Raw genomic sequence first — 22,711 nt, 5'->3', positions numbered from 1 at the left:
AGTCACTGCGGGTTCCTGGGTTTGCTGGACTGAGAACCCTTACAAAATTTTAATGCAGAAAGAATTTATCCCCAAGAAAATCAAGTAATGCCAATGAAACATAAAATTTGATGGACTTTGAAAGTGTTCTTTGTTCAGAAAAAAGTTTTAGACAAAACAAAAGAAGACAACTACAGAGCAAAGCAGGAAGATAATTAAACCAGATTAAGAGAGTTACCTGGGGGCTGGGGCCCAGAGGTGGAGGTTCCTGGGTAAAGAAACAGAAGGGACTTCCAAGGTAGTCACAAGGTTCTATTTGCTAAACTGGATGCTGGGGAAATGGGTTTTCCTTTTATCTTATTACTTTATTATTGGTTCAAGGTCAGCTAGCTAGTTAATGGTACCTCTGTTGCGGTTCATAGGGAGGGAACGTGGTGTAGTAAGGAGCTTTATTATACGCTGAAATTATGAATGCACTCGGGGTTGGATATGATGTGTATGCTTTCTTCCTGACCTGTTATTACTGACCAAGTAGATGCTGGTAAAGTTTTCTCTGGGGCGAAAAACTTTATTTCTTTTCTTTAAAATTTCTTTAAAATTATGGTATGGTACCCTTGGGGGTCGGGGGAGAGAGAGGGGTCAACAAACTTTTTCTGTAAAGGCCAACAGTAAACATACTAGGTTTTGAGTACAGGGAGGTCTCTTGCAATTCCTCCTGCAACATGAGATGGCCCATGGCTATATAGTTCACCAACCCTTGAAACTGTTGCAATTTTAAGGGACCATAGCTAAATTACCAAACAGAATAAAGATTTAGAAAAACATTTTGTTAAACACCCCTCCACACACACACACACACACAAGACGATGCAAATTCCCACCCCAATTATGAATGTGACATAAGGGTTAGGGAAATGGAGACCAACTCTCTGGCTGACAGAGTGCCCCAGTCCCCTGTCCCATCAGAGTTCCAAGTTTTCATCGAGACTGGAGACAGATGTGTTGAATCGATCTGACCCCTTTAGCTGAAAGTGATGCCAAGTCTCTTTTTTCCTAGGTTGAAAACAACACATCCCTCAACCCACCAAAGTGCTGACAGGGGTATGGAGCTTAACTTTGCTTTTCCTGTAATGTCAGGTCCTAGAGCTCCGAGAATGAAGCTTCTAAAGAAATCATCACGGGCGCCTGGGTGGCTCAGTTGGTTAAGCGACTGCCTTCGGCTCAGGTCGTGATCCTGGAGTCCCGGGATCGAGTCCCCCATCGGGCTCCCTGCTCAGCGGGGGGTCTGCTTCCCCCTCTGCCCTCTTCCCTCTCATGCTCTCTGTCTCTCATTCTCTCTCTCTCAAATAAATAAATAAAATCTTTAAAAAAAAAAAAAAAAGAAAGAAAGAAATCGTCACAGGAGTCAAGCAAGCCCTTATCCACCAGACGCTGTTCGCGCCAGGAGCTGTGTGCGAGAAGGTGGCCCTGGCCCCAGGACAGAGCTTTTGAATTGTAAGGGGCAGGTAGTGGAAAGATCATGAACTTGGCCATCACGAGCTATGGATTCAAATGCCATGACTTGTCAGTTGTGTGACTTTGAAAAACGAGCACCTCTACGATTTCAGTGTCCACATCAATAAAAGGACAACACCACCTCTCCTCTCATAGGGTAGGTAAGGCGATTTATGGGATCACGTAGTAAAACCAGCAAGCCAAGAGTCTGAGCGCACATCAGTTTCGCTTCCTCCATCCCCGCCATCTCTGCACCGACAAGTCATCAGGGCAATGGACCTAAAAGGTGGCGGGAGTTTTGCAGACATGGGTTTTAGCGCCAGGAGACTGTAGGTACTGGATGATGAAGGCAAGCGCCACAATCCTGGCTTCCTGTGCTTTCCGGCACCTCACTAGTACATGTCAAAAGGGGCACCACCACCCTGAAGATCTTATCGGGGTGACAACATTAATTTGAGGCTCAATTTTTTAAGCTCCATGTCAGCTCCAGTATGCAAAAAAAAGAGTTCCACCTCTTTTCATAAAAACCTGAATTGACCTTTATCATCAGAGAAGGTATTAGAGCTCTTTCCTTGTAGAGATAAACACCTGAAATGAGTGCCATCCTTAAGAACCCACATTAAAGCCTTGCTGGGTGAGGGTTGAAGGACAGTGATGACAGAGCCCGAGTAAACAAAGGCCATTTATAACGCACAACACAGCACCCCGTTTCACGCTCTGCACCCGGCTTCGCACAGAATGGGTTCATGGGAGACATGAGCAGGTTATAGACTTTGGTACCAAACTTATGGTACCACCATATGATGGTACCAAATTCTCATCATTTAAAAAATTCAAGTATTCCCACAGCATCTCCCAATGCTTGTGAAATGTAATGTCAGTTCTCATTATTCTTCTAGAAAGAGAGACAGAGGGACAAATAATGAGAAAATTCCCATCGAGGTAATGAATACACAACCTCCTCCCAGGACAGATGACTCCACAGTTATCCCCATACTGGTTTCTCTACACAAAGCAGTCTCCTGTGAGGCACACAAAACACAGGAGACAATGAGCTCAAGGTTCTCTCCCTTCTACCATCACCCTAATTCCTGCCCCCCAGACATTGCTCTTTATTAGCACATGCTGTGACCTCAGGCTTCTAAACGGCAGGTACAGGGGCAGCACATCCAATGTATGTACAGAGCAATGTATGTCAAGTTTGAAATCTGAATACAAGTGTGGCTTTAGCCTTCCTAGAATTGATGTTCTTCCCTATACAATGGTCATGTCCTCACTGATGTCTTTTCTGACCACCTTCTGCCCAAGCCCCATGTCAACTTTGACTATCATTATCTCCATCACCTCCCAGAGCCTAGCACATACTAGGAATACAATGAATATCTTGAATGGATGAATGAATGAATGAATGGGAGCCTTTTTTGTCAGCTTCCCCTCTTGCCCCTACACACACCTTTTATCATCTCATTAATCTCTACGGCTGCAGCCATTGAGAACCTGGGGGGCCACATGCCAACACACCCTTGTCGTGAAGCCATGCCAGATCAATCTCATGTGGTCCCCGATGGGTAGAAGCTGGGCTTCCTGGCACAGGAACCCCATTCTTGTGCAGGAGCCTCTCCATCTGGCGGTGCCCTCCTCCCCATCAGGGTGGTCCACCACGTCCATGTCAGGCACCAGAAGAAAAGTCTCCTGGGTTCTGCCCCTGCAGAGAGCAGCTGTCTAGACCAAGGTCTGTCTGGCCTGATTACACAGTAAGTGCTTCTAAAAGCAACAAACTCGAAACATGCGCATGTGTTTTGTAGTAACTAGTATATCATAGGATGATTTAAAAATGGGCTATCAACAGGGATCACTCCCAATACATCACACAGGAAACTGCTTTATCAGCGCTTGGGAGCTCAGAATGCCCCAAGTTAAAAATACCCCTTCCCTAGTTGAAGTACAAATGTTAGAGGAACTGCTTAGACTTCATTTTAACCCAAAAAGTGACTTCTAAAGCAGAATTAATCACTATCTTATTGAAGGTTCAATGGACAATCATCGTAAGTTCAGATGAATTCCCTAAGCTACTGACAAACCTGTGCAAAGGTCTGTCTCATCAAGCTAATGATGGACTGTTCACCAATGACAAGTTCTATCAAAACAGTAGACAATTTTCCAGATGGAAAAACCAGATGCCACTGATGCGATAAGGAAAACCAATAACCTTTTATTTCACTCCATGGAGAAAAACAAAAAACACAAAGCCAAAAATCCCTCCTTCCTCCTGGTCTTAGTCTGTGTCTGAAGTTGTTCGTTTATTTATCCAACAAAAATGTATAGAGCAGTGACTCCATCCCCGGACACTATCCTAGGCTCTGGGGGCATGGTGGGACACGGAGCAAAACCAAAGCCTTTCCTCGTGAAGGCTGCATTCTCCTGGGGGACACGGGAAGTAATAAAATATTTAGTGATAGATAGTGAGGCCTGCTGAAGAGAAAAATAAAGCAGGGACCAGGGATGGGAGGGCAGGACTGCCATTTTAGATATGGGGCCTTCTTCCTCAAAGCTAAAAGGCGGCCTCGCTGAGGTAACATTTGAATCAAGACCTAAAGGAGGTAAGATAGCAAGTCATGCAGGTTCTGTGAGGGAATGGACTCCTAGGCCGAAGGAACAGCACGTCTGCGGGATAGAAGGGCGCTGGCATGCACGAGGAGGAGCAGGGGGGCTGGTGTGGTGGAAGCCAGCGGGCAAAGGGGGAGGGTGACGGGGGTCACAGGCTGAGAGACAAATGGGGAGTACAGATTGCACTGGGTCTTGAGGCTGCTACTCTGCATGCAACAAAAAGTCCGTGGGGACTATTAAAAAAGTCTCAATGTCTCAATCTTGAATGGCACTATGTGACTTCCATTTGGGGGGGATCATTCTGGCTGCTGTGTCAGGAATACATGGAAAGGTCACAGGCAGAGGAGGAGCCACCGGTCAGAGCCCACAGCCATCATCCAAGGGAGGGGACTGACTTCATTTGGGCCAGAGGGGCCATAGTGGAAATGATAGGAAATGGTCAACTTCTGTATATATTCTGAAGGAGGAGCTGATGGGATTTGCTACCAGGTTTGCTAACTACGGGGTGCAAGAGAAGGGAAGGAGGCACTCTCTAATGTTCTGGCCTAAGCAACTGGAAGGCTGGAGGGGGCTCTTTCTGCAATGGGTGACTGACGTGGGGGTGTGCTTTGGGATTTGGTTTAGACATCTTAGGTGTCGAGCATCTAGACATCTGGGTCGTTCACACAAAGGGAGAGGGTATTTGCATGTTGCATTCAGGTGCAAGAACCAGGCTGGATCTACGCACTTGGGAATCACCAGCAGATAGATGGTCTTTAAAGGTCTGGGTCACCACAGGAGGGAGCATGTGCAGGGAGAAAAGCCCTGGAGCTGTCCACTGTTCACACGTCAAGTGAAAGAGGAGGAACCAGCCAAGGAGATGAAGAAGGAATAGCCAGAGAGGTGGGAGGAGGACCAGCAGAGAACAGTGTCCTGGAGGCCAAAGTAAGGAAGTGTTTCGCGGAGAAGGAAATCAAGAGTGTTCAATGCTGCCAAGAGACCAAGCAGAGGAAACTAAACTGAACAGTACAGTTAGAATCATGTGGTCAGACCCTATGGAAAAGACGCAAGATTGGCTAAGATACTGCCATAGTTCACGGATTCTAAGACATCTGAACCCGTATTTGAATCAACGCCTTTTCACAGCTTGGTGACGATGGGTTTTCTTCCTCAGTGGCATATAAGAAAACGATATGTCACCATCAGTGGTGTCTTAGATTTGGTAAGACATAGTAAGAGTCACTATTTTTTAAACACGTAAACTTGAACCCACCTATTTTTTAAAAGTCGACATACCATCAACACACAATGTGTCAAATTCTGTGCACACCCTGCAATGTTAACAACCAGTTACTCCTGAAGAACGATCAACAGAAATCTAGAAATTCCTCCTCCTCGGCAAAATCTGCTTACATAACACCTGACCAGGTTGATTCAAGGGCACTCATTTTTAAGGATTTTGTTTGTTTGTTTGTTTCCTTTTGTATTTTAGTCCTACGTGGGGGGAGAATGCTGATTTGTCTTTCAATATCCCAAATAGCTTAAATTCAAAAGCTGTTAGTTAGGTAAGTTACAAAATAAAATACGCATTTAAAAATAAATACCTTTTATACCCTAAAGCCTAGAGGAAGACGTCATCAGTGGGCGAGCCTGGGGTGGGGGGACAGCCGTCTGTGACACCCCAGGGCCAAAGCCCCTCTCTGGCCTCTTTGGGCATGAGATAATGCTATTTAGGCTACAGTGATAAGAAGAGGCTTTTCTCCTGCAACAGTTCTGCCTGCTGTATAATCCCCAGACATCCTCAGCGGTTAAACAGAAAGGTGCGGTCTGCTGGAAGTGGCATCACTGGATGCAAAGGTGAAGGCAGTAGGGTGAGGGGTTCTGGGGCAGGGGGAAGCCTCTTGCAGCCACTGGAAAATCACTGCAGTAGGGCAGCCCCGGGGACAGGGCAAAGGACACAGCAACCTCTTCAGTGAAACAATCCGCTCCCTTCAGCCCAGCTTCCCGGTGGTTACACTTCCAGTCTACTTCCCATAGGAAATTTGGGCCATCTGGAATTTTTAGTCAAGGAGGCTTCGGGCAAAGCAGGAATGTTTCTCTGCTCGCAGCTGTCTGCTGTCTGGGGCTGAGAAAACCCAAGTTCAACAGACGTGACTTCCGATTAGCAAAGCACCTCTGACTTATCGGTCACAGCCTTTATTTTTTCCAAGAACCCTCGGAGCCTTGAGCCCATTGGGTATCTGGCTTTCGAATTCTCCCCTTTCAAGCAATCGAAGAAAAAAAAGCAAAAAGAGGAAACCAGTGTGACTTCTACAAAGGACAACTCCTTACTGATGATAATTTTGTAGTTGTTTTACTTCAGAACAAGCTGGGCTTTGCTAAGGGAAATAACATTTTCTTAATGGAGCATGACTAAAAAAAAACAAATCAACCATAGAAACCTAGACATTTCCAGCCTCAGGTGATTCATGGGAAATCCAGACTGTAAGAATCACGGGGCAGTATCTAGAGTCAGACTGATGCCCAAGTTTAAAACCTGGCTTTGCCACTTCCTAGCTGTGTGACCTGGAGTGAGTTACTCCCTCGGCCTCAGTGTCCCCATCTGCAAAGTGGTGATGATAGTGGCCTACGTCCCAGGGTTATGGAAATTAGGTTAGTATTTAGAAAATACTTAGAGCAGGATATGGCGCTCGGTCAGCATAAGTCTTTGTTGAAGAAAAGTAAACAAGACTTAATGGCAGCAGAGACCTCTCTTATAACGTTAGAAAAATAGATTTCATAATCACAGTGTAACAGGTCTTCTTTGCATCCCAGAATCACGTCGTGATCTTGCCTATGTCAATACTAAGAAACACCCCACAGTGTCACTTTAGGAAAAAAAAAAGAGTGGAGAAGTACTTATTATCAAATTCCTAACACACATTTGTTCTTCTTGGAATGCTGCATAGAGTAGTTTTCATAATTCAGTTGAAATGTTTTAAGTCATTCCTGAAACCTGATGGAAGAGAATACTGATACTGTTCAAATACATATGGGGCACAGCTTCCAGTTACTCAACTTCTGTCCCCTAACCAGTCACTGCAACCTTGAGGAAAGATTAATGCCAGAAATACCATCCCACCTGGACTGCATCCCTGGAAAGAGGAGGAAGGCTGCAGAGCTGGGAATCCAAGAGAAGAGTTTCCTTCACAACCACCACAAAGACCAATTCTCCCACACCTGACCCATCCTAAAGGAGGAACCACAATTTGGGAAGAAAGGAAACACATTTCCTAAGCCTATCATTGGGATTCATAAGGACCCAGAACCAAGAATGCTGTTCCTGACTAAGACCTAAAGACAAGGCAGATGAGAAGGGAAAGGTTTTGCGTGTTTGCTAGGTAACGTGAGATGTCATGTATTGCTTTGCTTGAGCAGTGGGTTGTGGATAGGGGACAGGACGGAAGAAACAAAAAATATATTACCAGAAACTCTCCACACCTAAAATGCAGCTTGGTTCAAGGACTGGGTCTGAACTTTTTAAATAAGAACACAAGCAAATTATGTCCCGGTTCTGAAGCAGCACTGTTTCCCCAAAGAAAAGTTTTTACATACAGATTGGGATATCAGCCTTATACAAATAAAGTTATGCAATCAAGTTAATGCAAATAAGAGGTTTTACCACCAAGCCAGCTGTTCTACACTTGAACTTCATCTTGGGGTTTCAAGCCTGAGATACAGAAGCGGTTTGGTTGTGGATTGTGTTTAACCTCACCATTCAGTTTCTGCGACACTGAAGGATAGGATTTTAGAATGGAAGACGTTAGAGATCTTGAATCCAAGACCTTCATCATACCCGTGAGCACCATTCAGGCCCCACAAGCTCCGTCCCTTTGCACAGCTTCCCTCACAGCCAATGCTGCCCCACTGCACCTGCCCCTGGGCATGGCGTGCTCCCCCCTCCCATGGCCCCAGGCCGCACTATCGCCTCAGAAGTACTCCTCACACCACACGAGCAGGCTGAGTGAGCAGAAGTCCTTTGTCTCACCCTCGAGAATGCTGAGAACCAGAGCCATATGCCACACCATCAGTTCCTTTTAAGCTGTTTTTGTACTGCTCAATCAGGCCTTGAGGCGTGTTATGGCCAATGTTCTTGTATAGATGTTTTCTCTGCAGCCATTTCTCCTGGCGCCTATGACTCATTAAGTCTCACCCTTAATGGAGTTCTACTTGTGTAGATCGGATACAACTGTCCCTCCGCCCTGACCTCAGCTCTCCACGAATGCTGAGTACAGCTCAACTTCCTGACCTTCCCGTGAGGAAAGAGAGAAAAAAAAAGAAGCAGAGCTCACAGCCTGATCAATATTACATATGATCTCATTCGATCCTCAGAAACAACCCCATGAGACGGGAGTTATGTCCACATTCCAGATAGAAAAACTGAGGAGAGGTTCAGTAGCTTGGCACAGTTGCCTAGTAAGGGCTGAGAGTCAAAACCCAGGCCAGTCCGACCCGTCGGCGCCTCATCCCTCACAGCACCATGCCGCCTCCTGGGACTAAGCACGGTGTTACCAACCCCATCTTTCCTGAGTCTTGCTTGCTTCTTTGAACGTAAATCTTCTGAATATGTCTTCCGCCAACCCTTACTCCCCTTCATGGCGTCATAGAAAAGGAGACAAATGGAAATAAAGGAGAAATCTGTTACAACCATATATTTGCGATAATCTAGGTTTCAGCTGTCTGCCCACATTCCACCCTTCCTCCAAACAATGGAGAGACACGAGTGAGCAGCGGTGTTGCACACTAGTTCCCAGCTCAGAATCCAAGGCCGACTGCCTGAATGCTAGTCCTGGCTCACCACGGGCTTGAGGTGTGACCTTTGTCGGGTCACGTAACCTTTCTGTGCCTCTATGTTCTTAATGTGTAAAATGGGCATGATCCTGACATTAGAAGGTTGTTCTAGGAATTAAATAAGAATGTACCTATAAATCCCATAGAACAGTGCCTGGCACACACTAAGCATTCAATAACCATGAAGTATTATTTCTCTCTCTCCCCCCAAACCAGTGTGTCAATAGCAAGGCCTTACACAGGTTACCTTGGAGCAATTTGCTTACAGAATAATCCTGGACAAGGGCATCTTCAAGTAAAACTGAGTTCAAGTCAGAGAATGTCAAGATCAACCAGAAAGGTGATCAAGTGCCTGAGAGACAGGCTAAGAGGGTGTAAAGAAAGGATAAATGAAGAGGGGATGATTTTGCCTCTTTAAGGTCGAGGTGGGAAGGTTCCGTGTAGATTGTGAGAGTTTTAAGCATTTCTTTACTTTCACCTGCAGCCAAGATCTAATTCATCTCCAGCCATCAGCTCCTTCACCTCCCCCAGTCTGAAATCATCCAATGAAGATGCTCGGCCACCTCCGCTCCCCCCACACTGAATGACCACCTATGGACCATCACCACTCCCATGAAGGCAATCCAGGGAGAAACAAACCAGAGGATGTTCCCCTCTGAAACACGCCTTCATCTCTTTCTCCCTCATCCACTCCTGAATCCCTGAGGCCAAAGGGCTAAGTTCTTTTGCACCCCCAGCCGCAGCCTTCAGTAGCCTCACAGGTGAACAGCCTCTCCATTTTGTCATTCAAGAAACTGCAGTAATAGCTTCCAAACCAGAACTCTGGTTCTGAGCAGTACCCTGTAGTCCCCTGAGTGGAGAGGCAACGTGAAATATAAAAAGCACTGTCCCAGGAGTCAGGAGACTCAGCCCTAGTCTCTTCTCTCACCCTACTGGCCACGTAACCTTGGGCAAGGCACTGTTCTTCCCTGGGACTCAGTTTCAGCTTCTGTAAAATGATGGATTAGACACAAACACACACAAAACACACACACACACACAATTCTCCATGATCTCCAACTTGCTCTCCAACTTGAAGCTCTCTCCAAAGAAACCTAAAACAAATACCCTTTATGTCACTAAAGCCTAGTCCTAGGACAGTACCTTGAACTTCGTGTTCACTTACATATAATTAAATGAAAAATAACAAGTTAAGCAGTTTAATAATAATAATAATAATAATTTTTTTTTTTGCCTTGGGATTCCTTAAAGGTGAACCTGGCTACAAACAGGAAAAGTTTACTTCAGATCCTATAGTCCCCTACTTCAGCCAAAGAATCAGGCAGATTGACCACTGAGTTTCTCTTTAGGAAAATAATTCAACATCTGGACAACAACTCTCAAACAGGAGATAATACAGCAAAAGACCAAAAAGAAAGGGAGAAACGCGTAACTAAAAGGGAGAATAGCTCCTCTCCAACCTGATATCCCTCATAGCATTTTTCCCTGAAGAAATTCATGGCTGTCCTGGCTAAAGAAAAATCCTGTGGACAGTGAAATAAATTCTTTCTGTAACCCCAGCCTTCCACTCTTAGGAAACATTTTTCCCACACCTTCAAGGATTACTGTTAGATTATCTTACAAAAATTCAAGCACAAAGTCCCAATGAATTACAGAGATACATGATCTGCGGTAAGTGTGTAATTTAAGAACTTCTTTTTAAAAAAAAAATTATTTATTTGACACAGAGAGAGAGACAGCACAAGCAGAGGGAGCGGCAGGCAGAGGGAGAGGGAGAAGAGGCTCCCCGCCGAGCAGGGAGCCCGATGCGGGACTCGATCCCAGGACCCCAGGATCATGACCTGAGCCAATGGCAGATGCTTAACCAACTGAGCCACCCAGGTGCCCCTAAGAACTTCTTTATAGGGGACAGTAACGCTCACACTAATGAGGTAATAAGAACTAATAAGAATACATGAAAGTTAAAGAGGGTTTCAGTATAGCAAAAGTCTGAACTTCTTTACTGATAGTTAGACTGAGAGGAAGATACGGCCTAAACACATGTATCCTAGGAGCTGCCCACCCTTGACAGGTGGATATGAGCTGCTGGCCTCCTGCCAGCCTGTACGAGTGGAGTAACTTGTCCAAAGCAGGAAAGCATTTACCAGGTGCAAAGCTGTTCTCAGGAACTCTGTTGTGGCTGGGGTTCCCTGGCCCATCGGAGGAGACCAAGGTCTCCCTCAGCATAAAAATTCAGAAATGCATGAGCGCCTTGGACACGGCTTCTCTGCTGCAATCGAGGTGACACACTTGAAGAGACTGAAAGACCTAAGAGCAGTTCTCTAATAGCTGCTCAGTCGTTACCATGCCACCGAAATGTCTCACGCTCTCCCTAAAAGCATGCGCAGTTACTGCACGTTCTCCTGGGCCTCCCCCCACCCCCCCCCCGGTGTCCTCACTTAAGTGGAAATTCTTAAAAGCACTGCCCTGACCTTACTCTACTGGAAGCACGAGGGAAAACTCTGCCGTGCGGCAGCGAGCACACAGTCCTTCCTCGGCATCTGCGTGGGGTGAAGCCTGGCCTCTTATCTCCACCCGCCAGCACCCCGCAGGATCAATCAGGGCAGTGTTTCCCGGGACAGGCATCGGCGGGGTGGCAATATGCTCGGTTACAGCAAAATGGTCACGTAGATCGAAATCGGGTGTCCCTGTGGTGAGGGGTTCAAGTCTCCTCATTTTACAAACAAAGTTGAGATTCAAAGAGAGCTAGATTCAAAGAGAGGTAAAACCTAGTATTTTTCAGGAAGAGACGGAGCAGCCTTTTAGGAGAAGAACCAGATCCGGACTTCAGGTCTCATAAGCCAAGGTCATTTCTGCCACCACGGCTCCGCCTGTGGGCTGCAACCCAGACTCTGAAGAATAAACCCATGAGGGGCGCCTGGGTGGCTCAGTCGGTTGAGCGGCTGCCTTCGGCTCAGGTCATGATCCCGGGGTCCTGGGATCGAGCCCTGCGTCGGGCTCCCTGCTCGGTGGAGAGTCTGCTTCTCCCTCTCCCTCTGCCTGCCTCTCTGCCTACTTGTGCTCTCTCTCTATCTCTCTGTCAAATAAATAAATAAAATCTTTAAAAAAAATTTTAAAAAATTAAAAAAAGAAGAAGAAACCCATGACTCGGCTCAACCAGCTCATACTTGTTAAAAGGACTGCATTTGGGATATCCTTACCCTGTGTAGCAGTCCCGCATGCCTCCTTCCAACTCTCCTCCACAGCACCATTTGGGCACTGAATTAAGAAGGTATTCACAACCATTCACTCTCTGGGGTTCTCTCTGAGGACAGCTGGGGTGCGCTGGAGTCTACAGCTGGTGGCGTCTATCTACTGTCTCTCTTGGCCCCTCTCTCCACTCAAAGTATATCGGTTCCCCGAGCAAACAGATGAAAGGTAGGCGAGCACATTGCACCCCAAGCTACTCTGTCTCCCTCTATGGCTCTGGTTCGCCCGACAGACAAATTGTAGCAAGTGAATGGCTGAGGTCTTGAGGTAAAAATTAGTATTTTTCAGGAGGAGACAGAGGAAGGATGGAGCAATTTGTAAGCAAATTCCAGGGTAACTGCCACCTTTTCCTCACTCCCACATGTATCTGACGGTCCTGTTTTATAACTCATCCCTTCAGCAGTCCACAGACTGGGCAACAGTTACTGCTAAATATAAGGCGGAACACTAGTGTCTGGAACTCAAGAAGCTCTCCAAGAAGAACCAGACTGCTTCCTTAAGTGCAGCTGCATGCATTATAAAGGAGACTACTTTGGCCTTTTTCAGGGTCATTCTTTCTGTGAGTGAATCAGGAAACTGAGAGATTACCAGAGAGGACGGAGGTGATGATGAGTCATCTCCACCATCATCACCACCCTCATCACTACTAGCACTTTGCAGACCACTGGCTGGGTGGCCAGCGACATACCACACCAAGTGGTTAACCAACTGGACCTTGATCACATAGCTAGTAAGTGGAACCAGATTCCAGAGTTTTTGCTCTTAAGCACATAAGATAACACCTTTTTTCTAACCTTATAAACAGAGGCTCAGAGAAGTAAAAGGTCTTCACTGAAATGGACAGGGAATGGAAAATCTAGAATTTGAGAACCCAGCTTTATGGATGTCATTTCTAGTTTGTGATACTGCTTTCCTCCCAAAGCCTCCTTGTCTTCACCACCTCTGCCGCTCTCGCCTCTGCCCCAACCACAGGACTCCCATTAGGCTTCTCTGCTTAAGGCTCCCCCCCAGACTAAGCCATTTCCGTTCTGCTTAAACACAAGCATTGAAGCGTTCACGAGTTAGCGGTTTTCTCTCTCTTCACATCACCCAGCTCCCCAGTGTCCACGGGCCAAAGTGTTCCCCTCTGAAGAAGCAAATCACATGGAGGAATATCAGCAGTTTTTTGTAGCTGTTTTTTGCATATTTTAAAGCACTGCTGTCATGAAGCGTCCTTTAGCTCTGAATAAGGGCAGTGTTTCCCGGGACAGGCATCGGCGGGGTGGCAATATGCTCGGTTACAGCAAAATGGTCACGTAGATGGGTGGCTCAGTTGGTTGAGCGACTGCCTTCAGCTCAGGTCATGATCCCGGAGTCCCGGGATCGAGTCCCGCATCGGGCTCCCTGCTCAGCGGGGAGTCTGCTTCTCCCTCTGACCCTCCCCCCTCTCATGTGCTTTCTCTCATCCTCTCTCTCTCAAATAAATAAATAAAATCTTTAAAAAAAAAAAAGAATTCTTGGTATCTATGGCAATGTCGTGTCAAGAACCCACCTTAATCCCTAACACCAAATATTATTGTAAGTCAAAAGGAAAAAAAAAATCCAGTATTTCAGTGGGTTGAAAACAATCCAACCTTGAAAAGGATTAAGTAGATGAATTAGTTCATCGTTGCTCTCGACTAGTGTTATCTAGAACTTTCTATGATGGGAATGTTTTCTATCCGTCCTGTCCAATATGGCAATTAGTAGCCACGTGTGGCTGTCGGGCCTTTGAACTGTGGCTGGTACAACTGAGGTACCGAATTTTTTATTTTAGCTTATTTTACCTTTAAATTACATAGCATGGGTAGGCTAGCGTACGGGCCAGCCGGGCTCCAGACCACCCCTCCCAGGACCCCGTGCTATTGACCAGGCATGGGGTCACACAAATAAAACCCAGAGTCTGCTCTCTGAGGACTTACAAGCAATGTGGGGAGATAAACCACATACACACAAGCAATTAAACGGTGACACACAATAAGAGCTACAGGAATTAAGAAAGAGCATCTCAGAACCTCGTTCTACAGAATGAGTCCTTTACCCTTTTGCTACTGGGGTTACAAAACAGTCTGCTTGAGAAAGAGTATGCCACCTGCCTGCATTATCGCTTCTGCGGTCCATTGAAAGGAGATGCCATTGTCCTTAGACGTCATGTGCTTGAAGTAGCTACCCCCGAAGGGATTGCTGCCCCTGTCAAGTGCTTACTATCTCCCCAAGACATGGGACTAAGAATGTGCTAATCAGGAACTAAGCTCAGTGCAAATGAGATAAATCCAATTCCTGTTTCTCTCATTTTATCATCAGAGCCTGAAGTCAGAGAAAAAGGAAAAATGACCGGGGAGAAATACTGTCCATTTCTTGCTCCTTTTATCACCTTGCAGGGCCCTCCTCTCGGGAATTTCCTCTCATCTGTACAAGCATTTTCCAGGGGATTTCTACTCCTCGACCTGCTTTTCAAACTTCCCCTCCAGAGCCCTAGGCCAACAGGTTGGCCGGGAAGCCAACTTCACACCTTTTGCAAATAGTTGAAGGGAAGGGGGAATAAAGGAAGGGAAAAGAGAGACAAGTAGGGAAGGGAGAGAGAAGAGGGAGGAGGGAAGGGAAGGTAAATAGAAATGGCCCATAAAGGAACAGTGAAGAGAGAGCAGCAGCTGATGGCCGTCCTCAGCATCCCTGTTCTCAAGGGGGACTGGACCACAGTTCTCGACCTTCCATGGTTACCAGGAAGTGAATGGCACGACTATTTTGAGATCATATGAGCCTCTCGCCTTGCAACGTAGGGCCGGTTAGGTACAGACCAAGTTTCACTATCTTTACTTTTGTGCCTTTTGTGACAAAACAAAACAAAAACTACTGTTTCCCGTGTAACCTCCCAAGTAATGTGAACCCACACTCTTCTTAACTTTAAATGGACCATTTTGGACCTACCACTTGCCTCACTGTGTTGGGGTTATACTACAGAAAGAACTAAAGGTTTTCAAAAGTGACAAAAACATGGCAAATGGAGCATTAACAATAGACTTACATCTTGATGACACTCGGACCTGGTAATAAACTCTCACACAGACTTTTGTGTCTAAAAATTCTGAAGGGACTTCTAATTCTGTTGCTGCAGGAGACATATTACAGGGAACCACAGTACAGTCCCAACCTACCAGACGTAACATTGCTGTGACTTCAGAAAGGAAGGAAGAATACAAGGGACCACAGCACCTTCGCTCTTCGATCCTCCTGGCCACATAATGTCTCATCTGGTGTTTCCAACTCTAGCATTCCGTGAAAGTGGGATTGCAGTTTTGTAGAGTTCAACTTTAAAAACCCTAAGTCCATGGTAGGTAGAGAGGGGTGAGTGGGGCCTAATAGAGAAGAGGCTCTTGTTGGTGACAAAGATGGGAACCAATAGCCCAGCTTCAGAGCACTGACAGTCTATAAGGCAATCAAGGTCATGGCCAGGTCTGCTGAAGGTAGGCAGGGGTAAGGGAGGTCCTGCACAACCTCTCATAGAGCACGTCCCAGAGCTAGGTGATTGTATCCTCACTCTCATCCTCATGAACAATTCAGTGGGAAACGGATGAGGACCACAGAAAGATCTTATTATACAGGATCATCTGCTGCCCAGAACTCACTGCGATCAGATCAAACAGGTAGTGTTTCTAGGGGCTTCTCTGAGCCCCTGGGACAGTTTTTATGAAACAGAACCTCTCTTTGTAATGGGATCTTACCTGGTTGTACCTTTGAGAATAGCAATTTGGAAAGAAGAGACCTTCCTTAGTGGGGGCGGGGGAGAAACACCTTCAATATAAACATAGCAACGCAAAAACCGGGGGAAAGGTTAAACTATGGGAAAAGGTGGTTACACCTGAAGGAGACTACCGTGATTTAGCTGGAAAAGCATATTGCCCAGGTACTGCTATCGCAGGAGGCATGGCCAGGCTCTGTTCGATTCAGCACTTCTTTTTATGAAACAGGATATTGTTTCAAGGACACAGGCATGGAAGTTTACAAGGTGACAGTGACCATAAGAATGTCTCAGGTCACTCACTGCATTAGGCTGCTTTCTGCTGCTGGACCCAGTTTTACTTCTACAACTCCCGGTGTTCTCAAGAATTCTGACAACTAGGCTGCAAAAGAGCGTTTAGAAATACAGCTGTCCGAGATCTAATCCATAAGTGCAACCACTAGAGGAATGGAGTCACTCCTTTAATAAAGTGGGAGGACAGTTCCAGATATTTACAAATCCAGCAGGATGTTCTCTGCTAATTTTCTCCTAATTAGACAGATCAGAATGAGTGTTCTGACCGGCCACTTAGAGGGCAATTCAATGAAATATCTGATCCTAGGCTGATCCTAGACCAGAGGACGAAGGGATGTTATCAATCAAGGGCTTTACTGGGTCAACTGGCAACACTGGAATATGGACAGTGAATTAAAATATCGTATCCATGTTAAACTGATTGAGATTGAAAATGACCTTTTTTTTTTAAAAAGAGACTGTCCTTATTGTTAGGAAATACGTACTGAAGTATCTAGGCATAAAGTGCCGTGAGATGATTTAGAAAAATTACTGTACCTATGTACAATAGTGACTTATGATGGGTAACACCCTGATAAACCCAGTGCAGGCTGAAAATATCATTTAATAGAGTTAAGTCGTAAATGCATGTAATACATCTAACCCATTATTCTCAATTAAAAAAAAAAAATACACCTCATCTACCAAACATCACACATTAGCCTAGCCTACCTTAACCATGCTCAGAACACTCCTATTAGCCTACATCAGGCAAAATCATCTAACACAAAGCGTATTTTAAAATAAAGGGTTGGATATCTCATGCAATTTATTGAATGCTCTACTGAAAGTGAAAAACAAAACGGTTATCCGGGTACATAATAGTTATAAGTGTACTGGTTGTTCACCCTTGTGATCACGTGGCTGATTGGGAGCTGCTGTTGCCCAGCATCATGAAAGAGGATCATACGGCATATCACGAGCCCAGGAAAAGATCAAAATTCGTAATCTGAAGTATGATTTCTACTGAATGCCTATCATTTTGGCATCATTGTAATGTTAACAAATCTTACGTTGAGCTATCATTAAGTCAGGGACAGTCTGTATATATACACTATATATTGTATATTACAAAACATTAGGGGCACCCAGGTAGCTCAGTCGGTTAAGCATCTGCCTTCGGCTCAGGTCATGATCCCTGGGTCCTGGGATCGAGCCCTGCATCGGGCTCCCTGCTCAGTGGGGAGTCTGCCTCTCCCTCTCCCTCTGCCCCTCCCTTCGCTCATGCTCTCTCTCAAATAAATAAATAAAATCTTTAAAAAAAACATTATATTATACATACTATATAACATTATATGTAACAAACTAGTCTATATTATACATATGTCATTATATCAAGTCTGCATGTATTTTTATGTAAAAAGAGCAAATAATAAAGCAAAAGGGCAAAAGTCAACAATAGTTCAATCTGGGCACGGATACATTGGTATTCTTTGTACTATTGCAAATTTTTCTGAAGTCTGAAATGACGTCCAATTAAAAATATGTTTTATTAAAAAGGAGGGGAAAATTGAAGCTTTCCTTCCCCAGATGGGTTGCCAGCAAAGAGATGTCTTATTCAAGTCTATACAGGCTCTATCCCAGGTAGGATGTTGGCTTCAGTCTGATTTTCACTTGGTTTGGTCGTTCATACAGACTAGCAAAAGGAAGCAAAATGAGGTGTTTTGGTTTTGTTTTGTTTTGTTTTGTTTTTACTTTCTCTAAATATCTGATTATAAAAATTGCATGTGCTTACTATAGAAAATTTGGGGAAAAGAACAGAAAATTAATAAAGAAGAAAAAGAAACATACATAAATTCCACCACATCCCACCAAACTAGAAGAAACATTATTTTTATTTTGGCATACTTCTCTTCAGTCTTTTTCCCAAAGTTTTGAGAATTGGGATTATATTGTATAAAGTGTGTAGCCTGGTTTGGTTTTGTTGTTTTTCCTTTAACCTAGTATTAATATTTTCCTATGTCATGGGTAAAAAGGAAAAAAAAAGAACTCCATTAAATCTTCAATGTCAACACAGTATTCCACTATATGGATATGCCATAATTTACTTTTTCATTTCCCTAAAACTAGACCTTTACTTATTTCCAATTCTTATTTATTACACATAATGCTGAGTTAAAAGGTTAAGACCTTTGTGCTTAAATCTTTTTTAAAAAAAGTATTTCTGGTTTATACCTTTATGACAGATTCACAAAAATTAAGTTACTGGGGCAAAGGGTATAAACATTTTTAAGACTCAATGCAAAAAAAGGTCAAATGACTTTTTTAGAAAATTAGGCTTATGCCTTTATCTTTAAAAAGGAGACACCTGAAGGAGATTATCAAAACTTTGGGCTGATATCTCATTGAGGACTTAAAGAAAGGGAAGTTACTGCCACAAGCTAAAAACTGCAGTCTTCAGACCAAATTTCACTGCAGGGACAAGTTCTGTAAGCTATTGTTTGTCTTCAGAAAAGGAAAAACTGAAATATTCTAGCCTGTATCAACACACACTGGCTGCTAGGTAGAAGACGTAGGGTCCAGTCTCAGATGATAACTGGTATATTAAGCTTTGGGTGTCTAAAATCTAAAAGACCTTCCTATCCTCCTGATAGAAATGGGATCCTAAAAATACAAGGAGCCGAAAAGCACATGGGAGAAAGTGATAGGAATCTATAAGCAAGGTTCAGATTCAAAAAGGCAGACTTAATTAAGACAAGTTGGTTTTTTTGCCCTCTAATTTTTCAGTAGTCAATGGTCAGAGGAGACATAGAGTCAGTCCTGTCTGTCCTGCACAAACAACCAGCCCGGGTCAAGGACACAGCCAAACCTCCCCGAATGCTACCTCCTTGCTTGTTAAATGACATGGGTGAACAAGTCCCTAAAGGTCATTCTCAGGTCTCTGGTGTGTCAACATTCTCCTTTAAATGTGCCAGGGGAGAAAAGGGCAGAGTGGTGATTCTCTCTGAACGTACTAGATCCAATGCTGACCACCTCATTTTTCATAACACAACTAGACCAAATGGCACTTGGTAGACACGAGCTTCTAGAAGCTTTGCACTTTCCCCTCTTTCAGGCAGTGAGGACTGAGAAAGGAAAGGCAGTGGGATATGTGAGCAAGGAGAAAAGAAGGCTCACCATGGCCATTGCAGTAGTAGATCCACTTCTCCCGGTTCTGGGTTGGGGTTATGGATTTCTTCAGCCCTGCCTTTTCCACAATGGCGCTGGGATCCTGCCGGGGCCCCTTTTTCAGAGTCCTTGAGCTTTTCCGGATACTGCATACCACTATCACCACAAGCACCAGCAGCAGGAAAAGCACAATCATCCAGGGCAAATGTTCATTGATGTCAAAATGCTTGTGTAAGTTCTGTCGGGGGTGACCCCTCTTGAGGCCTTTGATGGGCGTGCTGGATTTCTCACCCCCAGTGGCCTCCATGGATGGCAGCAGCTTCAGGATGTGTCTGTGGTGAGGGCCTTGCTGGTGGTTGACTACCTGGAGGCTTGGGAGGGTCTTGTTCATGCCTTCCTCACCCCTCGCTGAGCTTGTGTTGTCAGGGACTGTCCCTTCCTGGATGCCACTCGGTACCTTTGGTCTAACAGAGGCAGAAGAGTTGGATTCTGTTGAGTTCATGCCTAGAAAAAAGGAGGGGGGAGAGCTTTTCTATATTTGGGGATCTGCATATTCCTCCTCTTCCTGCTCATCTCCAAGCCAGGCCAGATAATAAAAGAAGAGATGGACTTTGGAGCTTAAGAATAAATTATACTGCACACTTTTGTAAAGACTCTTAACAGCACCTTTATGTGGAAAGTAAAAACTAAACTTCACAGCTAAACTCACTTCCTCACGGCAAAACCAACAGCATCCTCACGGATCCAACATCTGAGCTTCACAGCAGGTTCCCCCATGCTTCACATACACAGCAGACTCAAGTACATTCAGGGGTCTAGTCAACTCTTAAAATTGTGTCGATTGTTCACAAAACTAGCTCAAATTTAATCCCTTTATTCTTCCTCTCCCACCTTTTGGCCATTTCAAGATACAATGGTAAAATTGAGAATATGACTAAGATAGGGAGAAGAGCTCAAACTCAAATCCAAATCTGACCAGTGAAAGCTTCGGTGAGATGAATCAGTGAATAAAATAAGGCAGGCCTTTCTCAGGATCTATTATTAAGAGATAAGTTTTGGGCTGGTGGCTTAGTGGACTTCCTTCAAAGAAGCTTCCACAGCAGTCTTCACTAAGGAGTGTGAGAGCCAGGGATTTCAAGTCCCAAGAGACAGGACCTGGATTGCATCAGTCCCTGAGAAAACCTGGACAGGCCATTGGAGCTCTCTGAGCCTGTTTCTTCATTTCAAAATGGTGGTCGTAAGGCCCTCCTTATAGAGTTATCATGAAGGTCCAATGTAATCACACATGAAGAGTATGTTAGAAAGCACAACTCAAGTTGGCTATCACCTCAAGAAAATTAATCAAAAAGGATCTGAAAATAAAGAATAAATTTTGTATTCTGCCTGAGGCCCCCAAATCCTGAGGAGAACTAGGATACTTGATGAAGGGAATAAAATTAAAATCATTCGAAAAAGTTAAACTTACTATTTTCCAAATGGGAATGCCAGTTATCTTCAACAGGCTACAAACTTGTTCATTTCCCAAAGGTTCTAACTTTCTTTCCCCTTTTATGCCCCACCTTGGTTCCAATATTTATCCCTCCCTTCTAGGCAATCATGGTATTTTTCTCCTCTTTTCCTTCCTTCTTTCCTTCTGGCTGTGTCTATCCAGGATTGATTCCGTGTTGGAAAGCTTTGAATATGGAAGGAACTTTGAACATCTAAATCACTCATGTATTTGACAAGTTTGAAACCAAGGCCTGAAGAAGTGACTTATATAAGGCCATGCACTGTCCTTATTTCTCTCAGTCTTTCTTTTTAAGCTTGATGCGACCTAGTTTTTTAGATATTTGATCCCCGCTAATGGAAAATCTGAGTCTAAATGTTTCTAATATATCCAGAGAACATAGATTAAACTAGCCACAAAAATGGAGGCCCCTTCTTCAAGGGGTGACTTTGGAATATACAAAATGGAGAAAACATCCTTGGTTCAGGCCCATTTTTGGTAGTTCCACTGGGCTCAAAGACTTTTTGAAATAAGTAACACGAGGTTAAGTTACCTTTGGGAACATAAGTGGAGGAAGGGACTTCATGGGACTCCATGTGCTCCGGGTGTGAAAAGATGGCCGTGCCAGGGGCAGGTGAGGTCGGGCTGGAGGACGGAAGTGTGCCACAGACATTGTCTGCTTCCTTGGTCCCCGGCTTGATCACCACCAGGTTCTGACTCAGACAGTCTGTGTATGCTTTGCATTTCATCACACTAGAAGGCACATCAGAGAAGGTACCGCGAGCACACTGCTTACACCGCACGTCCTCGGTCTCTGTCCCTTTCTTCCGCACACCCCAACCCACGGGACACACCGTATGGGGGGCGCAGGTACCATTAAACTGGAACATGCCAGGTGGGCAAGCACATTCTCGGTCAGTCAAGGCAGCACAAGGTAATTTCTCAACCATTGGCCATGGGCATGGCTGACTACAGTCATGGCATTTCTCTATGCCATTCTCATGCCTGGTAAAGGTCCCCACAGGGCAACTGCTACAGACACGCAGGCTCGTGTTGGTACAGTGCTCAGACACATAGGTTCCTGCTGGACACTTGTCACAGGTTAGCACCTGGCCGGTGGCACGGTCAACATGGCGGTATTTGCCAACGAGATTTGGGGCCTTCGGTTCTGGCTGAGCAGTGGTGGTGCTAAGGAATCCGAGCTGAAAGAAATAAAAGGGGAGGGAAAAGGGACAAAAACCAAGAAGGGGTTACACAGGAACAGAGGAGAAGAAAAGATGGAACAATCCCAACACCACCACCATCATTCCCATTAAAGATCTGACCAGTACTGCATCCTCTTAACACTACTAGAGCGACACAGTAGAAAGAAAGACTCCGATTCCATCCTGGGGCCTGGCCTACTAGTTACAAAGCTTTGGTTTTGCTTCATGACCTTTGCCTCAACTTCCTTTTTTTCTGTCTATCAAATGAAGCTGACAGTACTGCTCAAATCGATTATAAAAATCAATTGAGAATATGAACATGTAAGCACTTTGTTGTTCATTTTCAAAATGCTATATAGAGGTGCCTGGCTGGATCAGTTGGTAGAGCATGTGATCCTTGATCTCAGGGTCATGAATTCAAGCCCCATGTTGGACGTAGAGCTTACTTAAAAAAAATATTTTTTCCTCAAATTTAAAAACAATTTTTTAAAATGCTGTGTAGAAGTGAAAAATCCTAATGCAAGAAGAAAATAACTTGCTGAATAGCCTGTCTTCCTTCCCATGACACAAATGTTAAGTTGCCATCCCTTAGTACCAGGACAAAGCTGAGAAATAGGATGGAATGTGTTCAAGCTGCTTCTGCTAGAGCACCAGATTACCCACATGGAGTTAACTGATAATGCT

At 44.8% G+C, this 22,711-nt stretch overlaps 1 protein-coding gene across 3 annotated transcripts in view; it reads right to left on the bottom strand.

Annotated features, from left to right (window-relative positions):
• TNFRSF21 (TNF receptor superfamily member 21) overlaps positions 1–22,711 on the bottom strand; it is a 69,195-nt gene that overhangs the window by 27,619 nt on the left and 18,865 nt on the right. For 2 of the 3 annotated variants that reach the window (XM_021692042.1, XM_021692044.1), the window contains 2 exons: positions 21,376–22,024; positions 19,346–19,840 (listed from right to left, as the gene is read on the bottom strand). In XM_021692042.1, the coding sequence (XP_021547717.1) occupies positions 19,346–19,840; positions 21,376–22,024 (1,144 nt within the window). Of the gene's footprint in view, positions 1–19,345; positions 19,841–21,375; positions 22,294–22,711 lie in introns of those variants that run through there. The other variant, XR_006540476.1, reaches the window with a different exon arrangement.

This window comes from Neomonachus schauinslandi, chromosome 8, assembly GCF_002201575.2.
Source record: "Neomonachus schauinslandi chromosome 8, ASM220157v2, whole genome shotgun sequence".
Lineage (NCBI taxonomy): Eukaryota > Metazoa > Chordata > Mammalia > Carnivora > Phocidae > Neomonachus > Neomonachus schauinslandi.
Note: the sequence above shows the minus strand (reverse complement) of the source record. Positions and strands in the feature narration are given on the sequence as shown.